At 54.3% G+C, this 18,473-nt stretch overlaps 1 protein-coding gene and 1 non-coding gene across 4 annotated transcripts in view; both read left to right on the top strand.

Moving 5' to 3' along the window:
* Positions 1-1,186: 1,186 nt before the first annotated feature.
* LOC147096492 (large ribosomal subunit protein eL8) overlaps positions 1,187-18,473 on the top strand; it is a 42,836-nt gene continuing 25,549 nt past the window's right edge. Inside the window, exons 1-4 of one of the 3 annotated variants that reach the window (XM_085975293.1) lie at positions 1,187-1,290; positions 9,174-9,294; positions 11,022-11,171; positions 16,643-16,783. In XM_085975293.1, the coding sequence (XP_085831419.1) occupies positions 1,288-1,290; positions 9,174-9,294; positions 11,022-11,171; positions 16,643-16,783 (415 nt within the window). In that variant the 5' untranslated portion in view covers positions 1,187-1,287. The remainder of the gene's footprint in view (positions 1,291-9,173; positions 9,295-11,021; positions 11,172-16,642; positions 16,784-18,473) is intronic. The other 2 variants (XM_085975292.1, XM_085975295.1) reach the window with 2 other exon arrangements.
* Positions 17,027-17,101, top strand: LOC147096493 (small nucleolar RNA SNORD24). Its single transcript, XR_015074950.1, has one exon. It is a non-coding gene; the product is annotated as a small nucleolar RNA SNORD24 (small nucleolar RNA).

The raw sequence follows: 18,473 nt of genomic DNA on the forward strand, positions 1-18,473 counted from the left end.
TCCACTTTGGTGGCAAAAACAGGAAGGCACATTATTATTTGAATGGCAATAGATTGGGAGAAGGGGAAGTGCAAAGAGACCTAGGTGTTCTTGTGCACCAGTCGCTGAAGGTAAGCATGCAGGTGCAGCAGGCGGTTAAGAAGGCAAATGGTATGTTGGCCTTTGTAGCAAGAGGGTTCGAGTACAAGAACAAGGATGTCTTGCTGCAGTTGTACAGGGCCTTGGTGAGACCGCACCTTGAGTATTGTGTGCAGTTTTGGTCACCTTACCTGAGGAAGGACGTTCTTGCCATGGAAGGAGTGCAGCAAAGATTCACCAGGCTGATACCTGGGATGGCAGGAATGACGTACGAGGAGAGATTGTGTCAATTGGGCTTATACTCACTGGAGTTTAGAAGATTGAGAGGGGATCTCATCGAAACTTATAAAATTCTGTCAGGTCTGGACAGACTAGATGCAGAAAGGATGTTTCTGATGGCCGGGGAGTCCAGAACCAGGGGTCACAGTCTAAAGATAAGGGGTAAGCCATTTAGGACTGAAATGAGGAGGAATTTCTTCACCCAGAGAGTGGTGAACCTGTGGAATTCTCTGCCACAGAGGGCGGTGGAGGCCAGTTCATTAAATATATTCAAGAAAGAGTTGGATATATTTCTTGAGGCTAAAGGGATCAAGGGATATGGGGCGAAGGCAGGGACAGGGTACTGAATTTGGATGATCAGCCATGATCTCATTGAATGGCGGAGCAGGCTCGAAGGGCCGCATGGCCTACTCCTGCTCCTATCTTCTATGTTTCTATGTAACTACTTTTACAGCTCCTGTATACTGTAGTACCGGCAGTGACCACACCTGTATATAAGCTTTGCGCATGCCTCTGTACCCCCAGTCTTGAGACTACCCTCCTCCAGTAAAGACCTGTTTATTGTTAATTTACAGCATCTGTGTGATTATTGAATAACAGCATATCCTCAGAATCACGGATCTAACTTTCCAGTTTTGAAAAAGGGTTCACCCGAAATGTTGACTTTTAATTTCTCTCCACGGATGTTGCCTGGCCTGCTGAGTTTTTCCAGCATTTTTCTGTTGTTATTTCGGATTTCCAGCATCTGCAGTATTTTGCTATTGGGCACAGAAAGCTTGTGGGCTGCAGAGGGCTGGGACCTGAGAGTGGCACCTGGCCACATTCAAATAGCCCGCCCTCTGACTGAGCTCTCGCGAGAGCTGCCCGGGAGATCCTGCCAGACTTCCCAGCGTGCAGCGCAGCGTCCTGGTCTTTCAGCCGCCCGACAAGATGGTGGGTGAGGCAGCGGCGAGGGCGACGGCTGGACAATCCGCTCTCAATCTCCGCCATCCTGGCTCCCCGGACCCCGCCTCCCCACCCGCTGCCTCTGGGACAACCCCGCCGGTTTATTTGCGGGGATATGCGGCGGCCGCCGCCTGGGGTTTTTTTTTGTGTGCGGCGGCCGCTTATATTTTCCGGGGAGGGGGGCTAACATTGTGGTGTTTAGACTTTATCCGGGCTTCTTTCAAATGCACCCCCGCCACTCCCTGATTTTACACCGGGAACCGGGTTGAATCCGGATTTAGTGCGTCACTGCTGGTCCGGGGTTCCCCCCAGGTACAGTCACTGCTGATCCGGTGTTCCCCCCAGGTACAATCAATGCTGATCCGGGGTTCCCCCCAGGTACAATCACTGCTGACCTGGGGTTCCCCCCAGGTACAGTCACTGATCCGGGGTTACCCCCAGGTACGGTCACTGATCCAGGATTTCCCCAGGTACGGTCACTGATCCGGGGTTCCCCCCAGGTACAGTCACTGCTGGTCCGGGGATCCCCCCAGGTACAGTCACTGCTGGTCCAGGGTTCCCACCAGGTACAATCACTGCTGATCCAGGGTTCCCCCCAGGTACAATCACTGCTGATCCGGGGTTCCCCCCAGGTACAGTCACTGCTGGTCCAGGGTTCCCCCCAGGTACAATCACTGCTGATCCAGGGTTCCCCCCAAGTACAATCACTGCTGATCCAGGGTTACCCCAGGTACAATCACTGCTGATCCGATGTTGCCCCCAGGGACAGTCACTGATCCGGGGTTCCCCCCAGGTACGGTCACTGATCCGGGATTCCCCCTGGAACGGTCACTGATCCAGGGTTCCCCCCAGGTACAGTCACTGCTGGTCCGGGGTTCCCCCCAGGTACAGTCACTGCTGGTCCGGGGTTCCCCCCAGGTACAGTCACTGCTGGTCCGGGGTTCCCCCCAGGTACAGTCACTGCTGGTCCGGGGTTCTCCCCAGGTACAGTCACTGCTGGTCCGGGGTTCCCCCCAGGTACAGTCACTGCTGGTCCGGGGTTCCCCCCAGGTACAGTCACTGCTGGTCCGGGGTTCCCCCCAGGTACAGACACTGCTGGTCCGGGGTTCCCCCCAGGTACAGTCACTGCTGGTCCGGGGTTCCCCCCAGGTACAGTCACTGCTGGTCCGGGGTTCCCCCCAGGTACAGTCACTGCTGGTCCGGGGTTCCCCCCAGGTACAGTCACTGCTGGTCCGGGGTTCCCCCCAGGTACAGTCACTGCTGGTCCGGGGTTCCCCCCAGGTACAGACACTGCTGGTCCGGGGTTCCCCCCAGGTACAGTCACTGCTGGTCCGGGGTTCTCCCCAGGTACAGTCACTGATCCGGGGTTCCCCCCAGGTACAATCACTGCTGATCCGGGGTTCCCCCAGATATGGTCACTGATCCAGGATTCCCCCAGGTACAGTCACTGATCCGGGGTTCCCCCCAGGTACGGTCACTGCTGGTCCGGGGTTCCCCCCAGGCACGGTCACTGCTGGTCCGGGGTTCTCCCCAGGTACGGTCACTGCTGGTCCGGGGTTCCCCCCAGGTACAATCACTGCTGATCCGGGGTTCCCCCCAAGTACAATCACTGCTGGTCCGGGGTTCTCCCCAGGTACAGTCACTGCTGGTCCGGGGTTCTCCCCAGGTACAGTCACTGCCGGTCCGGGGTTCCCCCCAGGTACAGTCACTGCCGGTACGGGGATCCCCCCAGGTACAGTCACTGCTGGTCCGGGGTTCCCCCCAGGTACAGTCACTGCTGGTCCGGGGTTCCCCCCAGGTACAGTCACTGCTGGTCCGGGGTTCCCCCCAGGTACAGTCACTGCTGATCCGGGGTTCCCCCCAGCTTCAGTCACTACTGGTCCGAGGTTCCCCCCAGGTACAGTCACTGCTGGTCCGGGCTTCCCCCCAGTTACAGTCACTGCTGGTCCGGGCTTCCCCCCAGTTACAGTCACTGCTGGTCCGGGGTTCCCCCCAGGTACAGTCACTGCTGATCCAGGGTTCCCCCCAAGTACAATCACTGCTGATCCAGGGTTCCCCCCAGGTACAATCACTGCTGATCCGAGGTTGCCCCCAGGGACAGTCACTGATCCGGGGTTCCCCCCAGGTACGGTCACCGATCCGGGATTCCCCCTGGAACGGTCACTGATCCAGGGTTCCCCCCAGGTACAGTCACTGCTGGTCCGGGGTTCCCCCCAGGTACAGTCACTGCTGGTCCGGAGTTCCCCCCAGGTACAGTCACTGCTGTTCCGGGGTTCTCCCCAGGTACAGTCACTGATCCGGGGTTCCCCCCAGGTACAATCACTGCTGATCCGGGGTTCCCCCAGGTACGGTCACTGCTGGTCCGGGGTTCCCCCAGGTACAGTCACTGCTGATCCAGGATTCCCCCAGGTACGGTCACTGATCCGGGGTTCCCCCCAGGTACAGTCACTGCTGGTCCGGGGTTCCCCCCAGGTACAGTCAGTGCTGATCCAGGGTTCCCCCCAGGTACAGTCACTGCTGATCCAGGGTTCCCCCCAGGTACAGTCACTGCTGGTGCGGGGTTCCCCCCAGGTACAATCACTGCTGATCCGGGGTTGCTCCCAGGGACAGTCACTGATCCGGGGTTCCCCCCAGGTACAGTCACTACCGGTCCAGGGTTCCCCCCAGGTACAGTCACTGCCAGTCCAGGGTTCCCACCAGGTACAATCACTCCTGGTCTGGGGTTCCCCCCAGCTAAGGTCACTGCTGGTCCGGGGTTCCCCCCAGATACAGTCACTGCTGGTCCGGGGTTCCCCCCAGCTACAGTCACTGCTGGTCCGGGGTTCCCCCCAGGTACAGTCACTGCTGGTCCGGGGTTCCCCCCAGGTACAGTCACTGCTGGTCCGGGGTTCCCCCCAGGTACAGACACTGCTGGTCCGGGGTTCCCCCCAGGTACAGTCACTGCTGGTCCGGGGTTCTCCCCAGGTACAGTCACTGATCCGGGGTTCCCCCCAGGTACAATCACTGCTGATCCGGGGTTCCCCCAGATATGGTCACTGATCCAGGATTCCCCCAGGTACGGTCACTGATCCGGGGTTCCCCCCAGGTACAGTCACTGCTGGTCCGGGGTTCCCCCCAGGTACGGTCACTGCTGGTCCGGGGTTCCCCCCAGGCACAGTCACTGCTGGTCCGGGGTTCTCCCCAGGTACGGTCACTGCTGGTCCGGGGTTCCCCCCAGGTACAATCACTGCTGATCCGGGGTTCTCCCCAGGTACAGTCACTGCCGGTCCGGGGTTCCCCCCAGGTACAGTCACTGCTGGTACGGGGATCCCCCCAGGTACAGTCACTGTTGGTCCGGGGTTCCCCCCAGGTACAGTCACTGCCGGTCCGGGGTTCCCCCCAGGTACAGTCACTGCTGGTACGGGGATCCCCCCAGGTACAGTCACTGCTGGTCCGGGGTTCCCCCCAGGTACAGTCACTGCCGGTCCGGGGTTCCCCCCAGGTACAGTCACTGCTGGTACGGGGATCCCCCCAGGTACAGTCACTGCTGGTCCGGGGTTCTCCCCAGGTACAGTCACTGCCGGTCCGGGGTTCCCCCCAGGTACAGTCACTGCTGGTCCGGGGTTCCCCCCAGGTACAGTCACTGCTGATCCGGGGTTCCCCCCAGCTTCAGTCACTACTGGTCCGAGGTTCCCCCCAGGTACAGTCACTGCTGGTCCGGGCTTCCCCCCAGTTACAGTCACTGCTGGTCCGGGCTTCCCCCCAGTTACAGTCACTGCTGGTCCGGGGTTCCCCCCAGGTACAGTCACTGCTGATCCAGGGTTCCCCCCAAGTACAATCACTGCTGATCCAGGGTTCCCCCCAGGTACAATCACTGCTGATCCGAGGTTGCCCCCAGGGACAGTCACTGATCCGGGGTTCCCCCCAGGTACGGTCACTGATCCGGGATTCCCCCTGGAACGGTCACTGATCCAGGGTTCCCCCCAGGTACAGTCACTGCTGGTCCGGGGTTCCCCCCAGGTACAGTCACTGCTGTTCCGGGGTTCTCCCCAGGTACAGTCACTGATCCGGGGTTCCCCCCAGGTACAATCACTGCTGATCCGGGGTTCCCCCAGGTACGGTCACTGCTGGTCCGGGGTTCCCCCAGGTACAGTCACTGCTGATCCAGGATTCCCCCAGGTACGGTCACTGATCCGGGGTTCCCCCCAGGTACAGTCACTGCTGGTCCGGGGTTCCCCCCAGGTACGGTCACTGCTGGTCCGGGGTTCCCCCCAGGTACAATCACTGCTGATCCGGGGTTCCCCCCAGGTACAGTCACTGCTGGTCCGGGGTTCCCCCCAGGTACAGTCACTGCTGGTCCGGGGTTCCCCCCAGGTACAGTCACTGCTGGTCCGGGGTTCCCCCCAGGTACAGTCACTGCTGGTCCGGGGTTCCCCCCAGGTACAGTCACTGCCGGTCCGGGGTTCCCCCCAGGTACAGTCACTGCTGGTCCGGGGTTCTCCCCAGGTACAGTCACTGCTGGTCCGGGGTTCCCCCCAGGTACAGTCACTGCCGGTCCGGGGTTCCCCCCAGGTACAGTCACTGCTGGTACGGGGTTCCCCCCAGGTACAGTCACTGCTGGTCCGGGGTTCTCCCCAGGTACAGTCACTGCTGGTCCGGGGTTCCCCCCAGGTACAGTCACTGCCGGTCCGGGGTTCCCCCCAGGTACAGTCACTGCTGGTACGGGGTTCCCCCCAGGTACAGTCACTGCTGGTCCGGAGTTCCCCCCAGGTACTGTCACTGCTGGTCTGGGGTTCCCCCAGGTACAGTCACTGCTGATCCGGGGTTCCCCCCAGCTTCAGTCACTGCTGGTCCGAGGTTCCCCCCAGGTACAGTCACTGCTGGTCCGGGCTTCCCCCCAGTTACAGTCACTGCTGGTCCGGGGTTCCCCCCAGTTACAGTCACTGCTGGTCCGGGGTTCCCCCCAGTTACAGTCACTGCTGATTCAGGGTTTCCCCCCAGGTACAGTCACTGCTGGTGCGGGGTTCCCCCCAGGTACAGTCACTGATCCGGGGTTCCCCCCAGGTACAATCACTGCTGATCCGGGGTTCCCCCCAGGTACAATCACTGCTGATCCGGGGTTCTCCCAGGTACAATCACTGCTGATCTGGGGTTCCCCCCCAGGTACAGTCACTGATTCGGGGTTCCCCCCAGGTACAGTCACTGATCCGGGGTTCCCCCCAGGTACAGTCACTGATCCAGGATTTCCCCAGGTACGGTCACTGATCCGAGGTTCCCCCCAGGTACAGTCACTGCTGGTCCGGGGTTCCCGCCAGGTACAGTCACTGCTGATCCGGGGTTCCCCCCAGGTACAGTCACTGCTGATCCGGGGTTCCCCCCAGGTACAGTCAGTGCTGATCCAGGGTTCCCCCCAGGTACAGTCACTGCTGATCCAGGGTTCCCCCCAGGTACAGTCACTGCTGGTGCGGGGTTCCCCCCAGGTACAATCACTGCTGATCCGGGGTTGCTCCCAGGGACAGTCACTGATCCGGGGTTCCCCCCAGGTACAGTCACTACCGGTCCGGGGTTCCCCCCAGGTACAGTCACTGCCAGTCCAGGGTTCCCACCAGGTACAATCACTCCTGGTCTGGGGTTCCCCCCAGCTAAGGTCACTGCTGGTCCGGGGTTCCCCCCAGATACAGTCACTGCTGGTCCGGGGTTCCCCCCAGCTACAGTCACTGCTGGTCCGGGGTTCCCCCCAGGTACAATCACTCCTGGTCTGGGGTTCCACCCAGCTAAGGTCACTGCTGGTCCGGGGTTCCCCCCAGATACAGTCACTGCTGGTCCGGGGTTCCCCCCAGCTACAGTCACTGCTGGTCTAGGGTTCCCCCCAGGTACAGTCACTGCTGGTCCGGGGTTCCCCCCCAGGTACAGTCACTGCTGGTCCGGGGTTCCCCCCCAGGTACAGTCACTGCTGGTCCGGGGTTCCCCCCAGGTACAGTCACTGCTGATCCGGGGTTCCCCCCAGGTACAGTCACTGCTGATCCGGGGTTCCCCCCAGGTACAGTCACTGCTGGTCCGGGGTTCCCCCCCAGGTACAGTCACTGCTGGTCCGGGGTTCCCCCCAGGTACAGTCACTGCTGGTCCGGGGTTCCCCCCAGGTACAGTCACTGCTGGTCCGGGGTTCCCCCCAGGTACAGTCACTGCTGGTCCGGGGTTCCCCCCAGGTACAGTCACTGCTGGTCCGGGGTTCCCCCCAGGTACAGTCACTGCTGGTCCGGGGTTCCCCCCAGGTACAGTCACTGCTGGTGCGGGGTTCCCCCCAGGTACAGTCACTGCTGATCCGGGGTTCCCCCCCAGGTACAGTCACTGCTGGTCCGGGGTTCCCCCCAGCTACAGTCACTGCTGGTCCGGGGTTCCCCCCAGCTACAGTCACTGCTGGTCCGGGATTCCCCCCAGGTACAGTCACTGCTGGTCCGGGGTTCCCCCCAGGTACAGTCACTGCTGGTCCGGGGTTCCCCCCAGGTACAGTCACTGCTGATCCGGGGTTCCCCCCAGGTACAGTCACTGCTGGTCCGAGGTTCCCCCCAGGTACAGTCACTGCTGGTCCGGGGTTCCCCCCAGGTACGGTTATTGCTGATGGCAATGTTCCCCCACATTTATTTTCTGTGCGCGGCCCATTCACAGTTTTGCACATGCGTGAAATTTAACCTGCGAAAAGCCGGTGCTGGGCTGCGAGCGGCCGGTCAAGAGCCGTACAGCTTGGAGGGAGTGGTGGGCCCTGGCAGTGGTGGGTGGGGTGAGGTGGGGGGGCGAGGAGTGCGATTCGCTATTGCCGCACCTGCGGCACCGCTGCAATTAATGCGATGCGCCCCCGGCGAGGTGGCTGCGCTGTTGTTTTAGAAACATAGAAGATAGGAGCAGGAGTAGGCCATTCGGCCCTTCGAGCCTGCTCCGCCATTCAATGCGATCATGGCTGATCATCCAAATTCAGTACCCTGTCCCTGCTTTCTCCCCATATCCCTTGATCCCTTTAGCCTTAAGAAATATATCTAACTCCTTCTTGAATATATTTAATGAATTGGCCTCAACTGCCTTCTGTGGTAGAGAATTCCACAGGTTCACCACTCTCTGGCTGAAGAAATTCCTCCTCATCTCTGTCCTAAATGACTTACCCCTTATCCTTAGACTGTGACCCCTGGTTCTGGACTCCCCCGCCATCGGGAACATCCTTCCTGCATCTAGTCTGTCCAGTCCTGTTAGAATTTTATAAGTTTCAATGAGATCCCCTCTCATTCTTCTAAACTCCAGCGAGTATAAGCCCAATCGACCCAATCTCTCCTCATACGTCATTCCTGCCATCCCAGGTATCAGCCTGGTGAATCTTTGCTGCACTCCCTCCATGGCAAGAACATCCTTCCTCGGATAAGGTGACCAAAACTGCACACAATACTCAAGGTGTGGTCTCACCAAGGCCCTGTACAGCTGCAGCAAGACATCCTTGTTCTTGTACTCGAACCCTCTCGCTACGAAGGCCAACTTACCATTTGCCTTCTTAACCGCCTGCTGCACCTGCATGCTTACCTTCAGCGACAGGTGCACAAGGACACCCAGGTCTCTTTGCACTTCCCCTTCTCCCAATCTATTGCCGTTCAGATAATAATCTGCCTTCCTGTTTTTGACGCCAAAGTGGATAACCTCGCATTTATCCACGTTATATTGCATCTGCCCAATCACCCAACCTGTCCAAATCATCCTGGAGTTTCTCGGCATCCTCCTCACAGCACACACGCCCACCCAGCTTTGTGTCGTCTGCAAACTTGGAGATATTACATCTAGTTCCCTCGTCTAGATCATTAATTAATATATATATTGTGAATGAAACCCCAGAGCTGACTGCTTTGTCTCCTCAGCCAAATGGGAAGAAGGGCAAGGGGAAGAAGGTGGCTCCCGCCCCTTCGGTCTTCCGCAAGCAGGAGCAGAAGAAAACCGTCAACCCGCTTTTCGAGAAGAGGCCCAAGAACTTTGGCATTGGTGAGTGAAAGCAGCAGAGCGTTTGGCACACGCACGGTCCCACATACATGCATTTATACAACGGCTTTTAACGTAGTAAAACGGCCCAAAGCGCTTCACAGGAGTGTTATCAAACAGAATTTGACACCGAGCCACGTAAGGAGAGATTAGGGGCAGGTGACCGAAAGCTTGGTCACAGAGGTAGGTTTTAAGGAGCGTCTTAAAGGAGGAGAGAGAGGCGGAGAGGTTTAGGGAGGGAATTCCAGAGCTTAGGGTCCCAGGCAGCTGAAGGCACGGCCGCCAATGGTGGAGCGATTAAATCCGGCGGTGCGCAAGAGGCCAGAATTGGAGGAGCGCAGAGTATCAGTGATATAATTAAAAATTAGTGCTGCACTGCATAGCCCGTCATATCGGGTGGACAGTTGTGTGTGTGAACTTTACCCCAATTTTCTTAATGGAGCGAGACTAGGAGCTGTGGAGGAGCAAAGAGCTATGGGTGCCCATGTACACAAATCAGCAACAGCTCGCAGACAGGTACAAAATGTAATCAAAAAGGTTAGTGGATGTTAGCTGCTATCTCAAGCGGGCTGGAATACAAGGGGTGGAAGTTATGCTAAAGTTATTTAAAGCTCTGGAGTAGTGCCTTCAGTTCTGGGCACTGCACCTTCGGAAGGATATATTGGCCTTGGCGAGGGAGCAGCGCAGATTCACCAGAACGATACCGGGGCTAAAAGGGTTAAATTATGTGGACAGGTTGCACAGACTGGTCTATATGGAAGATTAAGGGGTGAACTTAAGCAGGCGGTTAAGAAGGCAAATGGTATGTTGGCCTTCATAGCGAGAGGATTCGAGTACAGGAGCAAGGATGTCTTGCTGCAGTTGTACAGGGCCTTGGTGAGACCACACCTTGAGTATTGTGTGCAGTTTTGGTCGCCTTATCTGAGGAAGGATGTTCTTGCCATGGAGGGAGTGCAGCGAAGATTCACCAAGCTGATACCTGGGATGGCAGGAATGACGTATGAGGAGAGATTGGGTTGATTGGGCTTATACTCGCTGGAGTTTAGAAGAATGAGAGGGGATCTCATTGAAACTTATAAAATTCTAACAGGACTAGACAGACTAGATGCAGGAAGGATGTTCCCGATGGCCGGGGAGTCCAGAACCAGGGGTCACAGTCTAAGGATAAGGGGTAAGCCATTTAGGGCAGAAATGAGGAGGAATTTCTTCACCCAGAGAGTGGTGAACCTGTGGAATTCTCTACCACAGAAGGCAGTCGAGGCCAATTCATTAAATATATTCAAGAAGGAGTTGGATATATTTCTTAAGGCTAAAGGGATCAAGGGATATGGGGAGAAAGCAGGGACAGGGTACTGAATTTGGATGATCAGCCATGATCGCATTGAATGGCGGAGCAGGCTCGAGGGGCCGAATGGCCTACCCCTGCTCCTATCTTCTATGTTTCTATGAACTAATTGAGGCGTTTAAGATAATCAAAGGATGCGATTGAAACTATTTCTTCTGGTTGGAGAGAGTCCGGAACAAGGGGGCGTAACCTTAAAATTGGAGCCATCTCTCGAGAGTTTCAGTTGATCCACAGCCTTTCGGGGGGAAGAGAGTTCTAGGTTGTGTGAAAGTGTGCTTCCTGATTTCACTCCCAAACGGCCCGGCTCCAATTTTAAGAATGCGGAGGGTATCCTAGACTGGAGGCTGGAGCGCTGCGTTCTCATTGCGATTCTCCCTTGTTACAGGCCAGGACATTCAGCCCAAGCGGGACCTGACCCGGTTTGTGAAGTGGCCTCGTTACATCCGTCTGCAGCGGCAGCGTGCGATCCTGTACAAGAGACTGAAGGTGCCGCCCGCCATTAACCAGTTCACGCAGGCCCTCGACAGGCAAACAGGTGAGCAGCAGAGCCTGCCTCCGATCCCAGTCCCTGAAGTCGTGTCTGATGTGAGTTTGATTGAAGGCTGCATATAGTGACCCCGCTGGTCCCGGCCAGAATGGAGATGATTGGGTCATTTCCGCCGTCAGTCGCTGCGGTAAGTGATAGCAGTCAACCGCCTTTCTACAGTACTCTGTTTCACAACAACAACTTATATATTTATATAGCGCCTTTAACGTAGTAAAACGTCCCAAGGCGCTGCACAAGAGTATTATAAGACAAAAAAATTGACATCAAGCCACATAAGAAGAAATTAGGGCAGGTGACCAAAAGCTTGGTCAAAGAGGTAGGTTTTAAGGAGCGTCTTAAAGGAGGAAAGAGGTAGAGAGGCGGAGAGGTTTAAGGAGGGACTTCTAGAGCTTAGGGCCCAGGCAACAGAAGGCATGGCCGCCACTGGTTGAGCAGCTATAATCAGGGATGAGCAAGAGGACAGAATTAGAGGAGTGCAGATATCTTGGAGGGTTGTAGGGCTGAAGGAGGTTACAAAGATAGGGAGGGGCGAGGCCATGGAGGGATTTGAACACAAGGATGAGAATTTTGAGGTCTTGGTGAGACCACACCTTGAATATTGTGTGCAGTTTTGGTCGCCTTATCTGAGGAAGGATGTTCTTGCCACGGAGGGAGTGCAGCGAAGATTCACCAGGCTGATACCTGGGATGGCAGGAATGACGTATGAGGAGAGATTGGGTCGATTGGGCTTATACTCGCTGGAGTTTAGAAGAATGAGAGGGGATCTCATTGAAACTTATAAAATTCTAACAGGACTGGACAGACTAGATGCAGGAAGGATGTTCCCGATGGCGGGGGAGTCCAGAACCAGGGGTCGCAGTCTACAGATAAGGGGTAAGCCATTTAGGACAGAGATGAGGAGGAATTTCTTCAGCCAGAGAGTGGTGAACCTGTGGAATTCTCTACCACAGAAGGCAGTGGAGGCCAATTCATTAAATATATTCAAGAAGGAGTTAGATATATTTCTTAAGGCTAAAAGGATCAAGGGATATGGGGAGAAAGCAGGGACCGGGTACTGACTTTGGATGATCAGCCATGATCTCATTGAATGGCGGAGCAGTTTCGAGGGGCCGAATGGTCTCCTCCTGCTCCTATCTTCTATGTTTCTATGAAATCGAGGCGTTGCTTAACCGGGAGCCAGTGTAGGTCAGCGAGCACAGGGGTGATGGGCGAACGGGACTTGGTGCGAGTTAGGACACGGGCAGCAGAGTTTTGGATGACCTCAAGTTTACATAGGGTGGAATGTGGGAGGCCAGCCAGGAGTGTGTTGGAATAGTCAAGTCTAGAGGTAAGAGAGGCATGGATGAGGGTTTCAGCCGTGGATGTGTTGAGGCAGGGGTTGAGACGGGCGATGTTACGGAGTTGGAAATAGGCAGTCTTGGTTATGCTGCGGATATGTGGTCGGAAGCTCATTTCAGGGTCTAATATGACACCAAGGTTGCGAACAGTGTGGTTCAGCCTCAGACAGATGTTAGGGAGTGGGATGGAGTCAGTGGCCAGGGAACGGAGTTTGTGGCGGGGACTGAAAACAATGGTCTCGGTCTTCCCAATATTTAATTGGCGAAAATTTCTGCTCATCCAGTACTGGATGTCGGTCAAGCAGTCTCACAATTTAGAGACCGTGGAGGGTCGAGAGAGGTGGTGGTGAGGTAGAGCTGGGTGTCGTCAGCGTACATGTGGAAACTGACGCTGTGTTTTCGGATGATGTCGCCAAGGGGCAGCATGTAGATGAGAAATAGGAGGGGCCAAGGATAGATCCTTGAGGGACACCAGAGGTAACGATGCGGGAGCGGGTAGAGAAGCTGTTGCAGGTGATTCTCTGGCTATGACTGGATAGATAAGAATGGAACCAGGCGAGTGCAGTCCCACCCAGCTGGATGACGGTGGAGAGGCGTTGGTGAAGGATGGAGTGGTCAACCAAGAAGGACGAGGAGGGATAGTTTACCTTTGTCGCAGTCACAAAGGATGTCATTTGCGACTTTGATGAGAGCCGTTTCGGTACTGGTAAGGGCGGAAACCTGATTGGAGGGATTCAAACATGGGGTTGCGGGAAAGATGGGCACGGATTTGGGAGGCGACAACACGTTCCAAGACTTTGGAGAGGAAAGGGAGTTTGGAGATGGGCGGTTAGTTTGCAAGGACCGGAGGGATCAAATGTTGGTTTTTTGAGGAGAAGGGTGATGCCGGCAGATTTGAAGGAGAGGGGGACAGTACCCGAGGGGAGAGAACCGTTAACAATGTCAGCTAACGTGGGAGCCAGAACACGTTTTGAGTAAGCACGAGACTTTGTCGTGGGGTATACAGTAAAGGTGATCGACCTTTAACTGTATACAGAGAGTGGCTTTACCAGTTTCTGTATCGTTCGCACACTCTGACAAACTGTTGAAAACCATGCTCCTTTATACACAGTATTTTGAGTACATCAAAAAAAATACCAAAATGAGGTATCTATTTCCCAAATCCTCTGAAGACAGACTATGAAAACAGTTTGCAATTGTTTACTTCAGAACGACTTCCCTTAAACTAGACTTCCTTCACCTACTGTTATGTTTAGCAAATGGACTCGCTACCTTGTTTTATTACCCTGAAACTAAATCATTCATGGGTGACGTGATACTAACACTTATTCCCTTACACAAGTATTTTACATCTCAGAAAACGAGCAATGCATTCCTTTTATAGCACTTCACAGTCATCCTGTTTATATCGGAAAGCCTGTGGCTTTAAGATACAAAGAAGTTCAACTGTTAACCCTTAACTCCCCAGGATGTCCAACAGTGAGTGACTGGGATTGATTTTACGCACACAATTTACATGATGTAACTGTCCTCCACTCACTGCATTTTGCTGGAGAAATAATCCTGCTTTTATCAGGCGATTCTGCCGTAGTTCGGCGAGACCCGGCGCCGTAGTTCGGCGAGACCCGGCTCCAGCTCATTGGCTGACACAGTGGCGTTGATAATCACCTTTTGTTTAAATCACTGTAGCACTGCTTTTACTGTGTCTGATCTCCAGGCTTATCGAGCTCCTGTAACTACCTAGAGTTGTTTATTTCTGAATTGAGGGGGGAGAGGTTGACTACAGATATGTGTAATTAAGGTCAGTAGGTTGTCGTCATTTCCCGGCACTCTTTCCCCTCGGAGAACAACCTCGGTGTTGGCTGAGGGCAGAATCTTGACCAGGACACCAGGAGAACCCCGCCCTTCTTTCAAAAGGCTGCAGGATCTTAGACGTCGACCGAAGAGGCAGGCGAGACCTCGGTTTAACGTCTCACCCGAAAGGCTGCGCCTCCGACCGTGCAGCGCCTACGATGGGGTTTATGGGGAGCCCCGGCTAAGGCTGGGGTTTGGGATTTAGCCGGACCTTCGGCTGGCACTTTGCAGATGATGAGACTGCACCCTGATCAGCACTGATGACCAAGTGAATCACGAAGCACTCTGATGCAGTGCATGTCTGGCAGCCCACAGCTGGCCTTCCCCCTGCCTTTCGTCAGCGTCCTCGAGTGCAGGCGAGCTGAGGGCGCTCCAGCAAGCTGAGGAAGCCCTTTAATTATGTCTCAATATTTTCGCTGGGTGATTACATAGAAACATGGAAGATAGGAGCAGGAGTAGGCCATTCGGCCCCTCGAGCCTGCTCCGCCATTCAATGAGATCATGGCTGATCATCCAAACTCAGTACCCTGTCCCTGCCTTCTCCCCATATCCCTTGATCCCTTTAGCCTTAAGAAATATATCTAACTCCTTCTTGAATATATTTAATGAATTGGCCTCCACTGCCTTCTGTGGTAGAGAATTCCACAGGTTCACCACTCTCTGGGTGAAGAAATTCCTCCTCATCTCTGTCCTAAATGGCTTACCCCTTATCCTTAGACTGTGACCCCTGGTTCTGGACTCCCCCGCCATCGGGAACATCCTTCCTGCATCAAGTCTGTCTAGTCCTGTTAGAATTTTATAAGTTTCAATGAGATCCCCTCTCATTCTTCTAAAATCCAGCGAGTATAAGCCTAATCGATCCAATCTCCTCATACGTCATTCCTGCCATCCCAGGTATCAGTCTGGTGAATCTTCGCTGCACTCCCTCCATGGCAAGAACATCCTTCCTCAGATAAGGTGACCAAAACTGCGCACAATACTCAAGGTGTGGTCTCACCAAGGCCCTGTACAACTGCAGCAACACATCCTTGTTCCTGTACTTGAACCCTCTCGCTACGAAGGCCAACATACCATTTGCCTTCTTAACCGCCTGCTGCACCTGCATGTTTACCTTCAGCGACTGGTGCACAAGGACACCCAGGTCTCGTTGCACTTCCCCTTCTCCCAATCTATTGCCATTCAGATAATAATCTGCCTTCCTGTTTTTGACACCAAAGTGGATAACCTCGCATTTATCCACATTATACTGCATCTGCCATGCTTCTGCCCAATCACCCAACCTGTCCAAATCAGACTGGAGTTTCTCGGCATCCTCCTCACAGCACACACGCCCACCCAGCTTTGTGTCGTCTGCAAACTTGGAGATATTACATCTAGTTCCCTCGTCTAGATCATTAATATATATTGTGAATAGCTGGGGTCCAAGGACCGATCCCTGCGGTACCCCACCAGTCACTGCCTGCCACTCGGAAAAAGACCCGTTTATTCCAACTCTTTGCTTTCTGTCTGCCAACCAGTTCTCTATCCAAGTCAGTACCTTACCCCCAATCCCACGTGCCTGAACTTTACACGCTAATCTCTTATGCGGGACCTTATCGAAAGCCTTCTGAAAGTCCAAATACACCACATCCACTGGTTCTCCCTTATCTATTTTACCAGTTACATCCTCAAAAAATTCCAGTAGATTAGTCAAGCACGATTTACCTTTTGTAAATCCATGTTGACTTTGTCCGATCCTGTCACTGTTTTCCAAGTGCTCTGCTATTACATCTTTTATAATGGACTCTAGCATTTTCCCCACTACCGATGTCAGGCTTACCGGTCTGTAATTCCCCGTTTTCTCTCTACCACCTTTTTTGAATAGTGGGGTTACATTAGCTACCCTCCAATCCATGGGAACTGTTCCAGAGTCTATCGAATTTATCTAATCAGCATTTCTGGCTAGCGGCAGTTGCAGCGCATGGGTCGAGTTAGCGGTGGTTGCAGTGTGTGGGCTGTGCTGAGTTTTAACGGTTGGACTGTAACCGTAGAATAAGTGCGATTTCATTGAGTCGCAAACCGTGGATGCAGCGTTCTGTTGTGAAAGAATGTACGTTCCTGAATTTGCAGCTGCCATCTCTAATCCTTACCCACCCCCAGCTCGTTAACAGTAACGTGACAGCGTTAATATGGTGCGTTAACCTCGGAGGCTGCGCCGGAGCAGCGGGCAGCGGCGGCTCTGCGATACGGGCATATCCTGACGGTGTTGTTGTCTCTGTAACCTCACAGCCACGCAGCTCTTCAAAGTGGCCCACAAGTACCGGCCAGAGACCAAGCTGGAGAAGAGGAAGAGGCTGCTCGCCCGGGCCGAGCTGAAGGCAGCGGGGAAAGGTGACGCACCCACCAAGAGGCCACCCGTCCTGAGAGCTGGTAAATGACCACCCCCTTCCCGTGTGCGCTGTACAGGTGCCCGTGAGTGGCAGCGCCAAATGACAGCGCAATCGCGCAGACCCGTGCTCGTACTCCGTTTCACCTACTCGAAGGGAAGCGCCGCTCCAGTGTTGCTGTTATGGGCCAGCACCAGCCGGAGATCCTGCACTGCTGTAGTTTATAAACTAAAAGCCTAATTTAAGCCCCTGCCTGTTGCAGTACTAGCTTGTTCTGGAGATACTTTGCAAGTGATGTGAAAAATGTTTGCTATCTGATCATTGCTGATTACAGCTTGTTACCACCAAGATTTCTGATGCACTGTGTCTTCAAACAGCGGTTTCCGTATTAATCAAGAATCATAGAAATATTCGGCCCATCATGTCCGCGCCGGCCGACAAAGCTATCCAGCCTAATCCCACTTTCCAGCTCTTGGTCCGTAGCCCTGTAGGTTACGGCACTTCAAGTTCATATCCAAGTACTTTTTAAATGAGGGTTTCTGCCTCTCCCACCCTTTCAGGCAGTGAGTTCTACCGGTGCACCATCGAGAGTATCCTGTCCGGCTGCATCACTACCTGGTGTGGCAACTGCACCGCCACAGACCGCAAGGCTCTACAGATGGTAGTGAAAGCTGCACAAAATACCATAGGAATTAAACTACCTGCTGTGCAGGATATCTACCCCGAGAGGTGCCGGGGGGAAGGCCCTGAGAATCATCAAAGACGCGAGCCGCCCCAGCCACAACCTCTTCGCCCTGCTCCCGTCCGGTAAGAGATACCGAAGCATACGGTCTCGTACCAGCAGGTTTCGAAACAGCTTCTACCCCCAGGCCATAAGACTCATGAACGAATAATTTATTATTTATTACTGTTGTTTTATTTATTATTACTGTATTTCTATTAGTATTTTTATCATTGTTATGCCATATTTATTCCAATGTTGGGAGGACTCGTAAAAATCAAAATTTCATTGTGCAGTACACACGCCTGCTGCATATATGACAAACAAAATTGAATTGAGTTCCAGACCCCCACCACCCTCTGGGTGAAAAAGGTTCCCCTCAAATCCCCCCTAATCCTTCTACCAATTACTTTAAATTGATGCCCCCTGGTTATTGACCCCTCTGCTAAGGGAAATAGGTCCTTCCTATCCACTCTATCTGGGCCCCTCGTAATTGTACACACCTCAATGAAATCTCCGCTCAGCCTCCTCTGTTCCAAAGCAAACAACCCCAGCCGATCCAATCTTGCCTCACAGCTAAAATTCCCCAGCCCAGGCAACATCCTGGTAAATCTCCTCTGTACCCCCTCTAGTGCAATCACACCCTTCCTGTAATGTGGTGACCAGAACTGCACGCTACTCGCTAACTGCTGATCTAGATCGAGAAAGTAAAACACCAACGCTGACACGTTTAGTATTAATCTCTCGTTAACCCGTCCCTTAATTGCTGGGTGGGGGGAGGTGGAGAAAGAGAAGGTGACTATTCTGCTTATAAGGAGTTCTTGGGTTATCACAGAAAGGTTCGCTCGATTGATTCCTGGGGTGAGAGGGGTGTCCCATGAGGAAGGATTCAGTAGAATGGGCCTATACTCTCTGGAGTTTAGAAGAATGAGAGGTGATCTCATTAAAATGTATAAAATTCATAAGGGGCTCGACAGGGTAGATGCAGGGAGGATGTTTCCCCTGGCTGGGG

The sequence above is a fragment of the Somniosus microcephalus genome, unplaced genomic scaffold (assembly GCF_052327205.1).
Source record: "Somniosus microcephalus isolate GS21.2 unplaced genomic scaffold, FLI_Smic_1.0 unresolved_chr1, whole genome shotgun sequence".
NCBI lineage: Eukaryota > Metazoa > Chordata > Chondrichthyes > Squaliformes > Somniosidae > Somniosus > Somniosus microcephalus.